We start from the raw sequence: 14,668 nt of genomic DNA on the forward strand, positions 1-14,668 counted from the left end.
TGAGGATTTGGAGATTGGGAGTTTTGCGAAGAGCAGCTCCAATTTCGCGAAAGCCAGCGATTAAAACGCCGGGGCTCTGACAATGCGCTAGATGACGACTCCATAATATAAAGCTCTTGTCTTTCCTGATGATTGGATGGTTCTCAGCCCCCACGCTCAGCTCCCTCAGCCACGGTGGTGGAGTCTCTCGTCAGATCGGCCTCGGTTGGACGCCTGATTGCTTGGATTTGGAGGACTGGATTTCCGAGTGTTGAGAGTATATTGATTGTGTCGAGATCAAGGGGAGACAGTGACTGGAGATGGAAGTGTTATGGTCTTCCAGAGGTCAACAATTCACGAGTTTCCCAGGTCAGGTGAGCGACCAGATATATATTGTCACAGGCACAGCTGATTGGTCGCTCACATGCAGCATTCACTGCATGCATCTCAGCCCTGTACTCTTCATGCTGTCTTTGTCTTCTGTACTTTACTCTCCTTCTCTTCCCTCCTTGTTTCTTCATCTCTCTTCAACCTCCCGCCAACCTCTCACCATCTCCATCTTACCAGTACAATCGTTCACAGCCATCAAATCGAACATAAAACCACCATGCGCGCTCTCTCCACCATCTACAATTCCGCTCTCGGCACTCCCCACCACAAACCCCGCACTCAATCCAACAAGCCCAAGACCTTAACTCTGGCCAGCTCTGTGGCATACCTTGTCCTGTTTATCATGTCTGCTGGTCTCGTATACTTTGTCCTGACTGGCGCCGACATTATTGGATACTTGTAAGTGGTAAACGACCCAGTCCCATCACACGGGCAATCCAGCCTCGCAGCTTATACCAACGTGGACGTTCTCGCTGACGATGTAGGGGATTCAATCCGCGCATGATCTCGCATGTTTTCTAGACCGCGGGCGCGACGTCGACGCAGAGCGTGTCTACGAAGAAAGATGAACGAAACGCGACCCAGCTGAGATACAAAAACCGACCATTGCGATGCGAAAACGAATGAATGAGATGAATGACTGGTTGAGAACCTACAACGGACAGTGACGATGATGGCCCCTTCCTTGCTTGATGACCACGAACTGCTACGCAGGGCGCGATCCGGATTTGCGACGAGGAAGGTGTAATGGCGATAAAGGACAGGAAGGAGCGACCTTGGATACACTGGACGAGGAAGGAACGATCGATGGCATTCCCCGTCGCTCCTTCCCTGACTCTTGAGCCACATTCAATTTACCAAGAAGCGCGTGATGGGAGTGTTCAAAGACAGCGAGGGCGCGGGACCAAGTCTATGTAAGGGGTTGTCTGGAATGCAAGGATCGATTACACGTGCACGAATAATGACTTATTGATTGATTACTTGAACCATATCCTTGCGATCACCGTACATCATAAAGCGTGCCATATAGTTAGCCCCGTAGCACACTAGAGCATCAAGTCTCGGACTTCCCACACGGTGGGAGAATTCCGCCAACCCCGACCCCGTCAACTTTTCTTGACGAGATGGCGTATTGGAACGGATCGGGGACACAGTGTCGCCGGACGGCGTTCCTCTCGGTCACCGCTTGCCCCGGGGCCGTGGTTGATTTATAATAATGTCTTGGGCTCGTGTAGCTCCACGGTGTCCGGCAGCGCAGATCTATAAGAGCCGATATCTCTCCCAGTAGTCACCCAAACCAAGCGCACACCATGGCAAAGCTCATAGTCATAGTCGGTGTGACCGGTATCCAGGTTCAAATCCCACCCTTACTGACTTTCTCATCCGAAACTCCATCATATACTAACAAATATACACACTCCAGGGCTCCTCCATAGCAACGACCTTCCTGGCCCTCCCCAACTGGAAAGTCCGAGGCATCTCACGCAGCCCAGATAGTACGGCATCCAAGGCCTTGATATCCCGCGGAGTCGAAATCATCCAGGGTGATCTGGATGATAAATCCAGTCTCGCCGCTGCATTCGTCGGCGCAACGGTCATCTACGCCAACACAGACTGGGTGACACACTTCACATACGCTCTAAGACACCCAGAAGTTCTAAACGGTCGAGTCGAGAACCAGTACGCGTACGACCGTGAAGTCGAGCAGGGTCTCAACATTGCCGAAGCAGCCGCAAGTGAAACCGTCCTCAAGACCCTCAACCGGTTCATCTACTCCTCGCTCAGCGACGCAAGAAAAGGAAGTAACGGCGAATACCCGAATGTCTACCACAACAACTGCAAAATCGACACAATTAATCTCATCCATGAGCGGTTTCCAGTGGTTGGAAAGAGACTAAGTACAGTGCAACTCGCGCACTACGTCACGAACTGGCAGCACTCACCGCAGCTTAAGCCGGCTAAGCAAACAGATGGGAGCTATCTGATTCGCCATACATTCTCCCCTGACTTTCCGATGCCGTTTATGGTTGCGCATAGGGATACCGGGGCGTTCGTTAAGGCGCTGGTGGATCTACCGCCTGGGACAAATATTATTGGCGTTTCGGAGATAATGAGCTGGAGAGAGTATACCAGGGTTTGGGGCGAGGTTAATGGGGTGAAGGCTATCTTCAGACAGGTATCGCCCGATGAGTATTTCGAGAGTGTACCGACGCCGCTGAAGAAGGAGCTGTGGGATACGTTTCGCTATGTCGAGGAGTTTGGGTATAGGGGTGGGGATGAGAGTGTTTTGACGGCTGAAGAGGTTGGTTTGCCCCAGTATACTTGCAAATGTTGCTAATTCGTGCTGCATATAGCTGGGTGTGGATGTTCCTGTTACGTCTGTTGAGGAGTATATCCGGAGTGAGGACTGGTCTGTTGTGTAGGATTGTAGACAAACTTGGGGTACAAAGTAGCAAAGTATCGACGGCACTTGGATGCGACACCGGTGCACACCCCATGTCGATTTTCAAGAATTAACAGTATACAAGTCCATTCTGAAAGAAACATTACACACACTACCAATCATCACACACCTCACTAGGTAGGTATGACTATTCCACATTCCACTGTTTTTTAGCTAGCCCCGAATCAACCTATCTAGCCCGCCTGGTAAAGCCCCAACGCAACAATATGCGGATTCAGCATCGTCAAATTAAACGGCGTCACATAAAGATCCAAATCCGTCAACATGACAGCCATAGTATCATTGATGATCCCATCATTCCCATAAACAAACCCCCCCGGCTGCACCGTCCACCCCTGTCTCTCCCCCGTAACCGTCAGCGCCGAATACGTGAAATTCAACTGATTGCTCCAGCCCACAAACTTGGGCGCCCCCGCAGTCGTAGCCGTGACGTAGGAGTTATTAGGCCCGACTTTCTGCCCGGGGCTGTCCCATTCGAAATACACTTTCTTGCCCGGGTACGACAGCGGGATTGTCCGGTTGCGCGCGATCGCTGAGAGGCAGTTCTTCCCGATGCTGCTGCTACTAGCGCTGGCGCAGCTGTCGTCGTCTTTGATGTCGGAGGTTGAGGGGTCGACGATGCGTTGGCCGATAGCCTCACTTCCGTCCTCGGCTGTCTCGCCGGCATCCACGCGGTTCGGGTTAGGATTATTAAGGATTCGCAGCGTCGGGAAATTCTGCCACGCAAGCCGCGTGCAATCCGCCGGACAGGAACTGATATACGGCGCGAGCATCGTCCACTGCCAGCTCTGCGGCCAGCCGTTCTCGAACCACACGGGCATGGGCGCAAGCCCGAGCATCTGCCGGAAGACCATCTGCTGCCGGGCTTCAATGGCGATGGACTGGGAGAGCATCTGCGAGACCTCTCTTGAATCCAAGTGCGAGAGGAATCCCCACACGCCGCTCTCGCCGTAGCGGGTGACCCTCTGCATGAAGTCGATCCATTCACGGACGGTCGTGTAGGGGTAGTTGTACACGCACATCTTGGGCGCGGCTTCGCCGAGCATGTTGCTTAGCAGCGTTGCGTGCCCGATTTCCTGCTCCGCCATGAATTGGATTAGGTATCGTGCCTCGGGACCGAGACCGGCGGCTTTGAATTCGTCGTCGCTGAAGCGGGCGAGGCCGTCGTGGAAGAGGTCGAGTTCGATGTATTCTTGGTAGACGCCTAGGGCGAGGGATTCGAAGTCCCAGTCGCTGTTGACCATGTATCGGGGGAGGGTGCCGTTTGTGCCGAGGCCGCCGGCGGGGGTGTAGGGCGCTGGCATGGGCTGTTGTGGGACGCCGGCGGCGTTGTAGTATGTTGCTGTTGGGTTCGGGGGCTTGGGGGCGATGGAGGCGGCGAGTGTTCCGGGGGCTTGGACGGCGCCCGTGGTGGTGGGGGTTCCGGTGTAGGGGCCGTGGTAGGGGGCGCTGTAGTAGCCATTTTGGTCAACTACTACGGGGGACCCTGCTTGGGGGACAGCGGCGGCTTTGGGTTGACTGGACGTATCGTGGGATGAGTCATTGGAGTCGTCGGAGTGGTCGTCATCGTCGGAGTCCTCAGAGGATCTCTCATTGTGCTTGGTAGGTAATGCTTCAGCACATACAAGCAAACCGAGCAGGAGTATGAGAGGACGCATGGTGGTTGTTGGGGATATCAACAGTGGTGATATGTTTACGGACGCTAAGCAAAGGGGTAGAAGGGGAGACAGTCATGGGGATGGAATTATGGCGAGTAGATACTTTATAGCTAGCGTGATATAATGATGTAAGGATGAGATGTAGATATGGTTGCATTGATGGACTGATCTAAATGATGTGGTCGGAATCTACTTCCGCAGAATCAGGCCAACGGAGAGCAAGTCCGCCGCCAGCCCTAAGCTCTCCCTTCGCAGACTCCAGATGCTCCGACCTCTCCTGCTCTCCCTCTTTCGTCACTACTCCCTTCCCAGAGCTCTCAATCTTGATGTCATCCTTGCTAGCATACGCCACCTGATACACCGTGTACCACGGCCGGTCGAAGAGCTGGTCCAATGCTTCAAGGGATCTTCCCGTAGTATCCTAAACACATCATCAGAAATAGCCCCAGAAATAAAAGAGTGCAGACCTACCGGCATGGCAAAGAAAACATAAACCAACCCCACCAGACAAATGACCCCGAAAAACAAAAACGCCCCCCACCTATGCGTAGCAGCAAGGAGACTCGGCATGGCCTTCGAGCACCCAAAGTAAAACGCCCAATGCAGCGCCATCGAAATCGACATGTTCAGCGACCGGATTCGTGTCGGGAAGATCTCCGGCCCAATCAAGTAGGGGATGCTGAACCAGCCGATACTCCACGCCACGGCGTGCAGGTAGATTGCGACGATTGCGGCGGTGGATGCGCGTTCGGCGTTTGGAGATGCTGTTATTTCGTCCGTGGTCATATTCTTTGTTGCGCCGAGGTATGCGCCCACGAAGGCGAGGGTGAGGATTTGCAGGGTTATTCCGGTCAAAAGGGAGCGGCGGCGACCGACGAAATCGACGATCACGACGGCGAAGATGAGTGTGCTGACGAATTTCACGACGCCGTAGATGCCGGTTGCGAGGAAGGTGGCCTCATCGCCGACGATACCGAGGTAACCGAAGATGGTCGGGGAGTATTGGGTTATGGCATTTGCGCCGGACCATTGTGAGAATAGGGTTGCCATGAAGAGGAGGAAGAACCGCCGGCGGTTTTGGACGGGGATTAGGGTCTCCTTCAGGAGTTGCCATTGGGATGCAGATGCGACGGACTCGTGCTCGTGAAGGATCTGTGCGTCCATGCCGTCAAGCTCTGCGGCGACCACGGGGTGCTCGATAGGGAGATGTCGGAGTTTAGACAGGTTGGTGGCACTCTCCTCTCGACGACCGACGAATAGTAGCCAGCGTGGTGACTCTGGGCAGAGGAATGTTCCGATACCCCAGAGGGCTGCGGGCAGGAGCTGAAGTAGGGTAGGGAGCATCCACTGAGTATCGCTACCAGCATACTGCTTCGTCACACCGTAGTTGATGAAGAAGCCGAGAACGACGCCGAGTTGCTGGCACGCCGCATACTGGAGAGTCAACAAGCCTCGGATGGCCTTAGGAGCAATCTATAGTAACGCTGGTGTGAGTGTTTGCAAGAGAGTGCGGAGCGGAGTACGGCAAATACCTCTGAGATGTACACTGGAGGCACGATGGTGGTCACACCGATTCCCATACCAGTGATGATTCGCGACGCATACAAGCCACCGAGGTTCCCGTCACACAGTCCCTGTCCGAGCACACCGGCAATGTATACAATCGTTCCTAGCCGGAGCGTCCATCGTCGTCCAAGACGGTCACTAATGGGGAGGGACTGACCGAGTCAGTATAGATGCCCCAATGTTCTCTGAACTCAACCTACCCCTAAACATCCAAATACCGCACCAGCTGTAGCAATCGACACGATCCAGCCCTTTGTCCCGGCATACTCATCAGCAGATTGATCATAGACTCCGAACTTCCTCTTGAAATGTTCCTGCACAACAAGGGAAGCGATATTTCCTATCTTAAATTAGCATATATAACTGGAAATAGCTGAGTGACAACAAACCTTCATCAAATCCCTTAGCAACGCCAGCCAAGGCAAACACCCAAGTCACACTAAAGACATAAGCGTTGAAGATTCCCTTGGGGGCATCACGAAATGCCTTTCTCGTGTCCGCAATTAGTCCCATCTTGCAGCCAAGTGAAAACAAGAAAGCTGAGAAACGCCAATTGCTGGGCTGATTCTTGGATTCTTGTCCTGTCCTGCACTTGTCAATATAACAAAATCCTAGATCCGTAGATTCAATCGGACCACATGACCCGGCAAGACTCCAGAGACGCTAAAGTCCGATAACTTACCTAGTAGCTTACCCCAACCCCAGCCCAGTCGGACATAATCCGGTCGGGGAGGAAGCTGGAGTAACGTTATTAGTAGCCAACTAGCCACAAGACAAGACAAGACTTTTCCAAGCCTGCATGAACTAGACATGACACCGACAATCATAAATCCACCAAAATGAACTTCTACCCCCCACCCCCGACCATCCGCGCCAAAATCCACCTCCGCATCCCCGACGCCCTCCGCTGCACAGGCCAACCAACCGAATGGCGCGGTGGATCCGCGTCCCCTCCTTCGGACATCTTCCTTGAGGGTCCGATCACCACCCCAGACGGAAGTCTGTACGTCGTCGACATCCCCTACGGCCGGATCCTCCGGATCACGCCCGAGAAGGACGTCACGGAGGTTGTGCGCTGGGACGGCGAGCCGAATGGACTAGCTCTGAAAACTGATGGGTCTTTTGTTGTGGCGGATTACAAGCAGGTATGTTCGGATTACCCTATGATACTCTGTCTCTCCGGGTGTCTGAAGTAACGTGGGATCTAGGGCATCCTGCAATTCAACCCCATCACAGCTAAAATCACCCCCCTGCTCACCCGCCGCAACCTCGAACGATTCAAAGGCCCCAATGATCTAGTTATCGCCTCAAACGGCGATCTCTACTTCACGGACCAAGGCCAAACAGGCCTCACCGACCCAACGGGGTCCGTCTACCGTCTCACTCCAACCGGAAAGCTCGACACGTTAGTCTCAAACGGGATTTCTCCGAACGGAATTGCCCTCTCGCCAGATGAGCGATTTCTGTATGTAGCCATGACCCGCGCGAACGCCGTGTGGCGCCTTCCACTCCACGCCGACGGGACGACAAGTAAGGCGGGGTTGTTCTTCCAGTCGTTTGGGAACGCGGGGCCTGATGGGCTGGCGGTTGATGAGGAGGGGAGTTTGTTTGTTTGTCATCCGAGTCTGGGGTGTGTTTTTGTGGTTGACCAGGAAGGGGTTCCTAAAGCGAGGATTGTTACTGCCGAGGAGGGAGGGAAGAATTTGACGAATTGTTGTTTTGGAGGGAGTGAGGGGAAGACGCTTTTCATTACGGATAGTATGCAGGGGAATGTGCAGTGCGTTGAGTGGCATTGTAGGGGGGTGGAGTGGTTGAAGATGAAGAGGATGCAGGGAGAGAAGGCTAATAAGCTATAACTATGGAGTGTGTTGAATTCTATGACTGTTCGATGCTACGGAGGTAATTGTACAAATTGTTAACTGCCGCCATGGAGCTTGCCCTTTGCGCTGTGTTCGTAGCAGCCCCGATATGTGGCGTACTGACCACATTCAAATTCTCCCATAGCTTGCCATACCTCTCGACCGATGGCGGTTCTTGCTCATGGCAGTCGAGCCCAGCGCCCCAGAGATGGCCATCTGAAAGCACGCGTGTGAGATCGTCTTCGTTCACGATTCCACCCCGAGCGGCGTTGATGAGAATGGTATCCGGCTTCATCTGGCGAAGTTGCTTATAGGAGATGAGATTTCGAGTTTCTTCCGTTAACGGGATGTGTAGTGTGATGACATCTGCCTCCTCCAGGATCTCGTCGATGCTCTGTGCGCGACGGTGTGGAAGATGAGCCCATGCGTTGTCTGGCATGAACGCGTCGAAACCGATCAGCTTTGCCGAGAAACCGCCATGGAAAATCTCCGCGACCGTCCGGCCGATATTTCCCATGCCAATCACTCCAACGGTTTTGTCTTGCAGGGTCAGACCGGTACAAGTCTCCTTTGGCACCGGAGCTGTCAGCTGCCGAGTGGTGATGGACCGGATGCCTCGTGCAACAGTCATCGTGAGAGCCACCACCAATTCCGCCACATCCCGGGCATTTGCACCTGGCGTGTTGAGGATCTTGATATCTCGCTTGGCGCACGCTGCTTGATCGATCTTGTCGATACCGACGCCGTGCTTTCCGATCGCGATAAGTTTTGGGGCGCGTGAGATGTCATCTGCGGTGACATATGAGCTACGGACAATGACTGCGGAAGCATTCTCTCGCCAATTGTTCAACTCCTTATCGCCAGGAAGAACAACATTCCATAGAGTCTTTGCGTGCTCGACAGCGTCGGGATGAAGGGTATCAAGTAGGTATACTGTTCGCTTGTTGGTGGACGCCAAGGTAGCTGCCGTTGGCTCGGGGGAGTAAGTGACTGCAGGTGCCATCGTGAGTGATATTCTATGCTGCAATCTTCAAAATCCCGATGCTGCAAGTCATTCATATATAGTGTGCCTGTCCATGCGGGCCTAGAGGTCTCGGACCGTCGGACTGGGGCCGGACCATTTCCGAAGGAAGTCCTGGATCAGCAATCGTAGTCCGTCTGGGATCTCTGGCGGGAGCGACTGCAGCAGCTACTCAGGTCAGCTTTTCTTTCCGTTCGCATTCAATGACTCTCAATTACCCCGATGTCGTCTGGTTCTCTTCCCAACCCAATATCTGATATCGCCAACAGGACCTTCCGAAAGACCCGGACGCCGGAAAACCGCTCGCCCAATGCCGTCAGAAGGGCAGTGCATTTGTTGATGGTGTTTGCATCTGCCAGCATTCGGTCCGTGGTGGAGAGGGCGCTACCGTAGATGATGGCTACTCCGGCGGCAAAGATGTCGTATCCGTCGATGAATGAGGCCAAAGACGACGGTCGGTCTAGACCGCGGTACATCTGATCGATCATGCCTTCGCAACTACTGCGTACATCTTGCGAAATCTCCAGGATTGTCGAGTCAGAAACCGGGTAACTGTACCTGGCTGTTATCTGGAGAATAAGGAGCTGCACCAACGCGCGACACGACAGCCGCCGGAGATGGGTTCGCGCAACAGGATTGGACTCTACATAGGCTCGCAGCTCATGTGGAGTATCTCTCCAAAAGCACAAATTCCTATAGTGGAACAGAGGACATCTATTTGTGTCGTCACGTATGCTAGAGGTGAGTTGTGCATACATGACCATATGAAATCCAAATGCATGCTCAGCAGAATCGTCCCGGGCAGGCTCAGTTGGCATCTACACGAGTCAGGGTTAATCTGAACAGCTCCATGGCGGATTGCACTTACCGGTAGCGAGATATCCTCGTCCTGGATCGCAAATGGCCGATCCATCACGGTACACAACGCCCTATCACTTATCAGACGGGCCTTCATCGAATCCATAATGCTTACCGGTCTATGATATACATGCTCCAGAAAAGACTGGTTCTCTTCACCACCTCATCCGTCGACAGTGTTGATCCCGGGTCCGGTGCCCGATGTAGCCTGAACGCGACACACTTCTTCATCGCTAAACCGAGCAGATGCCAACACGATCCGCCGGTCGGACTTAGCATTGAGAATATAGTCAATAGCAACAGACAATGTATAAGGTCAGTACAGTTTCCTCCTTGGAGCATGCGTGGTAGCAGCTTGACGGCGGCGGAATGAAGACCTTGCGCTACGACCTCAACACGGCTCGACTGCGGAGACACTAGCATTCCGATAGCGATGGCCAGATACACGCTCACCTCTCGATTGCATTGCACGGGGTCGATCTCACCCCCAGAGGCAGGCCGATCCGACGAAAAGAATGCTTCACATTGTTCCTTGAGCTCCTTTCGATCGAAGCGCACATAGGAAATTCCAACATGGTCAAGGAAATGGCGGATAAAAGGAGCGGCGACCTCCTTGTTCATAGCCTGCAGGGGATCTTTCAGTGCCAGCATGTTCCAGTGTGAGGATTCTTCCTCTGTCATGGTTGAGCGGGAGGGGCTCCCGCCGCCGAGACTCAGTATCGCTTGCAGCATCTGGCTTGTTGAGAGCTGGCGAGGGAATCCCCCGTTGTCGTCGCGTGGCTCCGCCATAGCACTCCGAGAGAGAAACCCAATCTCTCCCATGGCTGCCTGCACCGAGCTATCTAGCCCGCTCTGGCTTTCTAGGAAGGCAGTTGGCGTCTCGTCCGGGGCTGGGTCTTCTGGAGCGGCGCGGCGACGCTTCCGCACCGACAGCGCCTCGAGGGCCTGCAGAGTCTGCTTCAGCGAGTCTACATAGCTGGGCAGAGCTGCGTGTGAGAGGCCGCTCTCTGCAGCAGAGGGCTGTACTCGAAATTGTCGCGGAATACATCGGGCCTTGGCTTCGATGCAGGCTGAACAAGTTGGCAGTAGCCGGTCGCACTGTCGTCATTAGCTACTGGTTACAGTATCACGGCAAGTGGGTAGGAGGGCACCTTCTGTTTTCGCTTCCAGCAGCGCTCACATGCCTGCGGGCGTTTTGACGGGGTAGATTGAGCGGACATCGTATACCTACCTACCTTTGATGGCCGTCAAGGGTCTTTTTTTGGTCTTGGTCTACCTCGGAAAAGCCTTTTCTTGGCGTCGGACATTTTCCGATGTGGTCTCGCTATCGGATATCCCCCGTTACATTCTGTTGTTTCTCTCAGTTTTGTTCAAAATGGTTGCATATGGTGGAGCTGATGTCGATGATGCTGTCGATGATCAGGATGCACCGAGACCAGTTGCCTGTGCTTTGCCATTTCAAGTAGGAAAAACACGCTCTGAAGCATCTCGTAGTGTGGGGTGGTTGTCCAACGACAACATGAGTAAGCTCTTGAGCGAGGACGGAGCTTTTCCGACGTGCACCCCCAGCTTCCCCAACCTCCACCCCTCATTCTTGCTTCTCCTCCAGATCAGCCCCGGACTCTGTTGATCGAACATCCGCCATGACGGCTGTGGATTCGCGTCTGCCACGTCTTCCTGCCTGTCACATCTGCTACACCAAGAAAGTAAAGGTCGGTCTCCGCCCTTGTTCTTTGCCTTTCCTGCCCCTGGCTGTCCTGCCTGTCTGACTGCCCCCAGTGCGATAATAACCGGCCAACATGCGCTCCGTGCGTCCGAAGTGGCTCCGAGTGCATTACCCTCGGTCTTGATGGCCATCAACCGGTGTCAAGAGGGTAAGTCTTCCCCTTGCTGTTGTTCCACCATGTTAAGCTGCAGTAGCTACATCCACGATCTGGAGCAGAGAGTCCGGGCGCTCCAAAGTGAACTTCGGAATGCCATCGAGGACCTCCCCGACGATGGAACAGATGACGGGCCGGGCAAGAAGAAGAGGCGGAGGAACAGCACGTGGTCGACCTATAGCTCCCCTAGCTTTACGGAAGGCGCGGGCATCAGGTACCACCAGTTAATACCAATCTCGAAACCGGGACTCTTTCTAACAATCGTAGTTTCATGCGTCCACTCTTTACGGACCCTGGCTGGAGAGCACACGACCCTTCTCTACTGCAGAATCTTTCGCGCTCAGCCCGGCTGTCTGAGGCCACCGTCACTCCCAATCTTTTACCATCTGCTGAAACTGCGCGCATTCTCTTCGACAATTAGTACGTACGATAATCCTGATAGGATGTACCTTCTGACACCCGCAGTCTGAACGGAAGCCATGTGCTCAACCCCTTTCTTCTCCGTTGTGATGTAGAAGATCTCTATCGGCGAGTCTTTCTTACCGACAACGGTGTAGCCCATTCGCATCACGACCTGTTTCGTAGTTTCATGATCCTAGCAATTGGATCAATCCATTCCTTCCGACGTGGCTCTCATCCGTGGCATCCATACGGCTACTTCCTATCTGCCATGCAGCACTCCAAATCGGACATTCTATCACGCGGTATCCGATCAATTCAAGATCTATTGCTCGTTGGACGGTTTGGTATCTACCACCATATCGGGACATCAATCTGGGAGATTACCCAACTCTGTATGCGCTTGTGTATTGAGCAGGGCTTGCACAAACCTCCGACAGGCCACAGAACGCTGGTGCAAGAACAGCTAGAGCGAAGGGTCTTTTGGGCATGCTACGTCATTGATCGATACAGCTCCATCACTCTCGATCGACCCCTCGCCATTGCGGACAGAGACATTCATGTTCTGCTTCCAGTCGATGCCAACGATGAGCAACTAGAGGCCGCGGAAGGAACCATTGCGGATCTCAATCTCTTTCAAATCTCCCCCAATAGCCGAGTGAGCACAGATTTAACCATCTTCTTCCACTCCGTTCGCCACAGGCAAATTACCTCCAAAATCCATGCTTTATTCCAGGTCAAAGAACCATCTTCCGGTGTGCCATCTGTTACTGCCACCGGTCGTATCTACGCAGGCCTGTACCGTCTTCTTCAAGAGCTAGACGACTGGCGACACTCAGTGCCCGTTTTTGACAATCCACGCTGCGTCTATGAAACGCAGGACTGGTGTGATCTTCGGTGGATGCGCGAGCGATTAATCGTCGTCCGCAAGGCCATGGATCTTGTGCCAAAGCGCAGCAATGTTCCGCCCCGCGACGTGCTCAACCTCTGCCTACAGAATGCGACGGATATTATCATCATATTCTGCCGTCTGTATGAAAGTCAGCAGATTACCTACACCAGAAGTTACTTCCAGACCCTGTTCACTGCTGGCCTTTCTGTCGTCTTCTGCTTGTCTGTGCTGACAGATCCAGACGCTGGGGCTCTCGATCAAGCGGTGGACGCCCTCGGGCAGTGTGAGCTTAGTCTAAGGAAATTGGGACAGGATTTACCGGACGCATCGCACTACGTTGCGGTTTACGAGGCATTGTACCGTCATACCGTGCAGAAACTCCGCCAGAGCGGGCGTTGGCCTGGAGTCCGGACATCCCAAGCCGATCAGTCGCAGCTTGCAATGGCCAATATCGATAATACAGTACAGGATGCCCTCTCGCATACACAGCTTCTTTATAGTACGGATCTCGGGGACTGGCCGTTACCGACCCCGAACAGCCTTCCTACTGGAACCGATGCACCAACCGTTGACACCAACACTCTACCAGACGAACTCCTCTCCTTCGGTGCACCTTTCTGGGATGATACGATGTGGAACATGGAAGTCGGACTAGGCGAGTATGCATACGGTAACCCGCACGGACTATCTCTCTGGGACGATGCATCCTTTCCATTATAAATACAACCCTGCACAAACTATGAAAGAGCCTTCTTCTTCTCGACCCTGCCACTAATATCCCCATACTTCTTCGTAACATCCTTCATTCCAGCCTGCAATATCCCCATATCCCCCGCACTAAGCGACCACGTCGCCCCCAACGCAAACCACCTCTCCAAGAGATCCAACCGTCCACCAATGCCCCCAATCCCGATCGGCTTCCCCGCCCTCTTCCCCGCAAGCACAATCTTCTCCACAGCATTCTGATAAATCGGATTATCATACTGCCCGGGAATCCCCAAATCCGTACACAAATCATTCGACCCGATCAGAATCCCATCAACCCCATCAACAGCAAGATACTCATCCACCAACTCCACCGCCGCGGGCGTCTCAATCATCGGAATCAACATCGTCTCGCGATTCAGCACATCATTCTGCACAACTGTCGGGAGGTTCGCGAAATTCAAGATCGGTTGGTTATTCGCACTCCCCCGGATCCCCAGCGGCGGGTACTTCGCATGCCGGACTAGCTCTTTCACTTCCTCGACCGAGTCCACGTGTGGGATAACGACTGCTGCTGCGCCGGCGTCCAGAATGCGGCTAATATGCCAGTGTGATTTCGACGGCGAGCGGATAACGGGGGATACGCCTGCGGCGTGGCAAGCGAGGATCAGCTGCGAGACGGTGGAGAAGTCCAGCGCGGAGTGTTCCATGTCGATGAATGTAGCGTGGAAGCCGGCCTGGCGCATCATGATGGCGATTTCGTTGCCCGTCCAGAATTTCAGGGACATGAGGGGTGTTATTTGGCCGGAGCGGATGCGGGTGCGGAAGGGGGAGGTGACGGTGACGGTGGTTTCGGGGGGGAGGGAACCCATTGTGGTGGTTTTGTTTGGATTTGTGACTGAAGAGAATAGTGTAGTCATGCAAGTCAGCGAAGTCGTGGAGTTGAGGGCTCTTAAATGGGAATGGAATGTATGGTCGAGCTGGAGTTGTATATAGC

At 53.7% G+C, this 14,668-nt stretch overlaps 7 protein-coding genes across 7 annotated transcripts; 3 read left to right on the top strand and 4 right to left on the bottom strand.

Moving 5' to 3' along the window:
• Positions 1–17: 17 nt before the first annotated feature.
• On the bottom strand, positions 18–1,357 carry BJY04DRAFT_199083 (uncharacterized protein). The gene is made up of 2 exons (XM_073712710.1): positions 826–1,357; positions 18–765 (listed from the first exon to the last, which is right to left on the bottom strand). The coding sequence occupies exons 1-2, from the start codon at positions 1,216–1,218 to the stop codon at positions 649–651; spliced, it is 510 nt and encodes a 169-aa protein (XP_073566796.1). The 5' UTR covers positions 1,219–1,357; the 3' UTR covers positions 18–648.
• Positions 1,358–1,675: 318 nt separating this feature from the next.
• Positions 1,676–2,980, top strand: BJY04DRAFT_199085 (uncharacterized protein). The gene is made up of 3 exons (XM_073712711.1): positions 1,676–1,721; positions 1,793–2,671; positions 2,724–2,980. Exons 1-3 carry the CDS (start codon positions 1,680–1,682, stop codon positions 2,790–2,792), a joined length of 990 nt encoding a protein of 329 aa, XP_073566797.1. The 5' UTR covers positions 1,676–1,679; the 3' UTR covers positions 2,793–2,980.
• On the bottom strand, positions 2,976–3,938 carry BJY04DRAFT_199086 (uncharacterized protein). Its single transcript, XM_073712712.1, has one exon. The coding sequence runs from the start codon at positions 3,919–3,921 to the stop codon at positions 3,007–3,009; it is 915 nt and encodes a 304-aa protein (XP_073566798.1). The 5' UTR covers positions 3,922–3,938; the 3' UTR covers positions 2,976–3,006.
• A 145-nt stretch (positions 3,939–4,083) lies between these two features.
• On the top strand, positions 4,084–4,551 carry BJY04DRAFT_199087 (uncharacterized protein). Its single transcript, XM_073712713.1, has one exon. The coding sequence runs from the start codon at positions 4,170–4,172 to the stop codon at positions 4,437–4,439; it is 270 nt and encodes an 89-aa protein (XP_073566799.1). The 5' UTR covers positions 4,084–4,169; the 3' UTR covers positions 4,440–4,551.
• Positions 4,552–4,654: 103 nt separating this feature from the next.
• BJY04DRAFT_231142 (MFS transporter/fungal specific transcription factor domain-containing protein) lies at positions 4,655–11,015 on the bottom strand (the record flags this gene model as incomplete). Its single annotated transcript, XM_073719446.1, has 15 exons — positions 4,655–4,912; positions 4,963–5,964; positions 6,024–6,209; positions 6,258–6,357; positions 6,443–6,570; positions 6,923–7,058; positions 7,116–7,167; positions 7,316–7,352; positions 7,383–7,454; positions 7,707–7,907; positions 7,978–8,889; positions 9,156–9,755; positions 9,806–9,866; positions 9,911–10,848; positions 10,947–11,015. The coding sequence occupies 15 exons, from the start codon at positions 11,013–11,015 to the stop codon at positions 4,661–4,663; spliced, it is 4,746 nt and encodes a 1,581-aa protein (XP_073566800.1). The 3' UTR covers positions 4,655–4,660.
• Positions 11,016–11,411: 396 nt separating this feature from the next.
• Positions 11,412–14,056, top strand: BJY04DRAFT_231148 (Zn(II)2Cys6 transcription factor domain-containing protein). Its single transcript, XM_073719447.1, has 5 exons — positions 11,412–11,507; positions 11,575–11,669; positions 11,716–11,889; positions 11,943–12,095; positions 12,141–14,056. The coding sequence occupies exons 1-5, from the start codon at positions 11,439–11,441 to the stop codon at positions 13,684–13,686; spliced, it is 2,037 nt and encodes a 678-aa protein (XP_073566801.1). The 5' UTR covers positions 11,412–11,438; the 3' UTR covers positions 13,687–14,056.
• BJY04DRAFT_231150 (HpcH/HpaI aldolase family protein) lies at positions 13,651–14,543 on the bottom strand (the record flags this gene model as incomplete). Its single annotated transcript, XM_073719448.1, has 1 exon — positions 13,651–14,543. One exon carries the CDS (start codon positions 14,541–14,543, stop codon positions 13,704–13,706), a length of 840 nt encoding a protein of 279 aa, XP_073566802.1. The 3' UTR covers positions 13,651–13,703.
• Between the last annotated feature and the right edge of the window lie 125 nt (positions 14,544–14,668).

Source organism: Aspergillus karnatakaensis, assembly GCF_047715665.1.
Source record: "Aspergillus karnatakaensis strain CBS 102800 unplaced genomic scaffold BJY04scaffold_60, whole genome shotgun sequence".
Taxonomy (NCBI): domain Eukaryota; kingdom Fungi; phylum Ascomycota; class Eurotiomycetes; order Eurotiales; family Aspergillaceae; genus Aspergillus; species Aspergillus karnatakaensis.

Coding starts and splice junctions, on each gene's coding strand:
- BJY04DRAFT_199083 (XM_073712710.1), bottom strand. CDS start 1,218: ATGTGGCTCAAGAGTCAGGGAAGGAGCGACGGGGAATGCCATCGATCG. Junction 766..825: donor CAGCGAGAACGTCCACGTTG/GTATAAGCTGCG, acceptor ACCACTTACAAG/TATCCAATAATGTCGGCGCC.
- BJY04DRAFT_199085 (XM_073712711.1), top strand. CDS start 1,680: ATGGCAAAGCTCATAGTCATAGTCGGTGTGACCGGTATCCAG. Junction 1,722..1,792: donor TCGGTGTGACCGGTATCCAG/GTTCAAATCCCA, acceptor TACACACTCCAG/GGCTCCTCCATAGCAACGAC. Junction 2,672..2,723: donor GTGTTTTGACGGCTGAAGAG/GTTGGTTTGCCC, acceptor TGCTGCATATAG/CTGGGTGTGGATGTTCCTGT.
- BJY04DRAFT_199086 (XM_073712712.1), bottom strand. CDS start 3,921: ATGGCGGAGCAGGAAATCGGGCACGCAACGCTGCTAAGCAACATGCTC.
- BJY04DRAFT_199087 (XM_073712713.1), top strand. CDS start 4,170: ATGTTGCTGTTGGGTTCGGGGGCTTGGGGGCGATGGAGGCGGCGAGTG.
- BJY04DRAFT_231148 (XM_073719447.1), top strand. CDS start 11,439: ATGACGGCTGTGGATTCGCGTCTGCCACGTCTTCCTGCCTGTCACATC. Junction 11,670..11,715: donor CATCAACCGGTGTCAAGAGG/GTAAGTCTTCCC, acceptor AAGCTGCAGTAG/CTACATCCACGATCTGGAGC. Junction 12,096..12,140: donor CGCATTCTCTTCGACAATTA/GTACGTACGATA, acceptor TGACACCCGCAG/TCTGAACGGAAGCCATGTGC.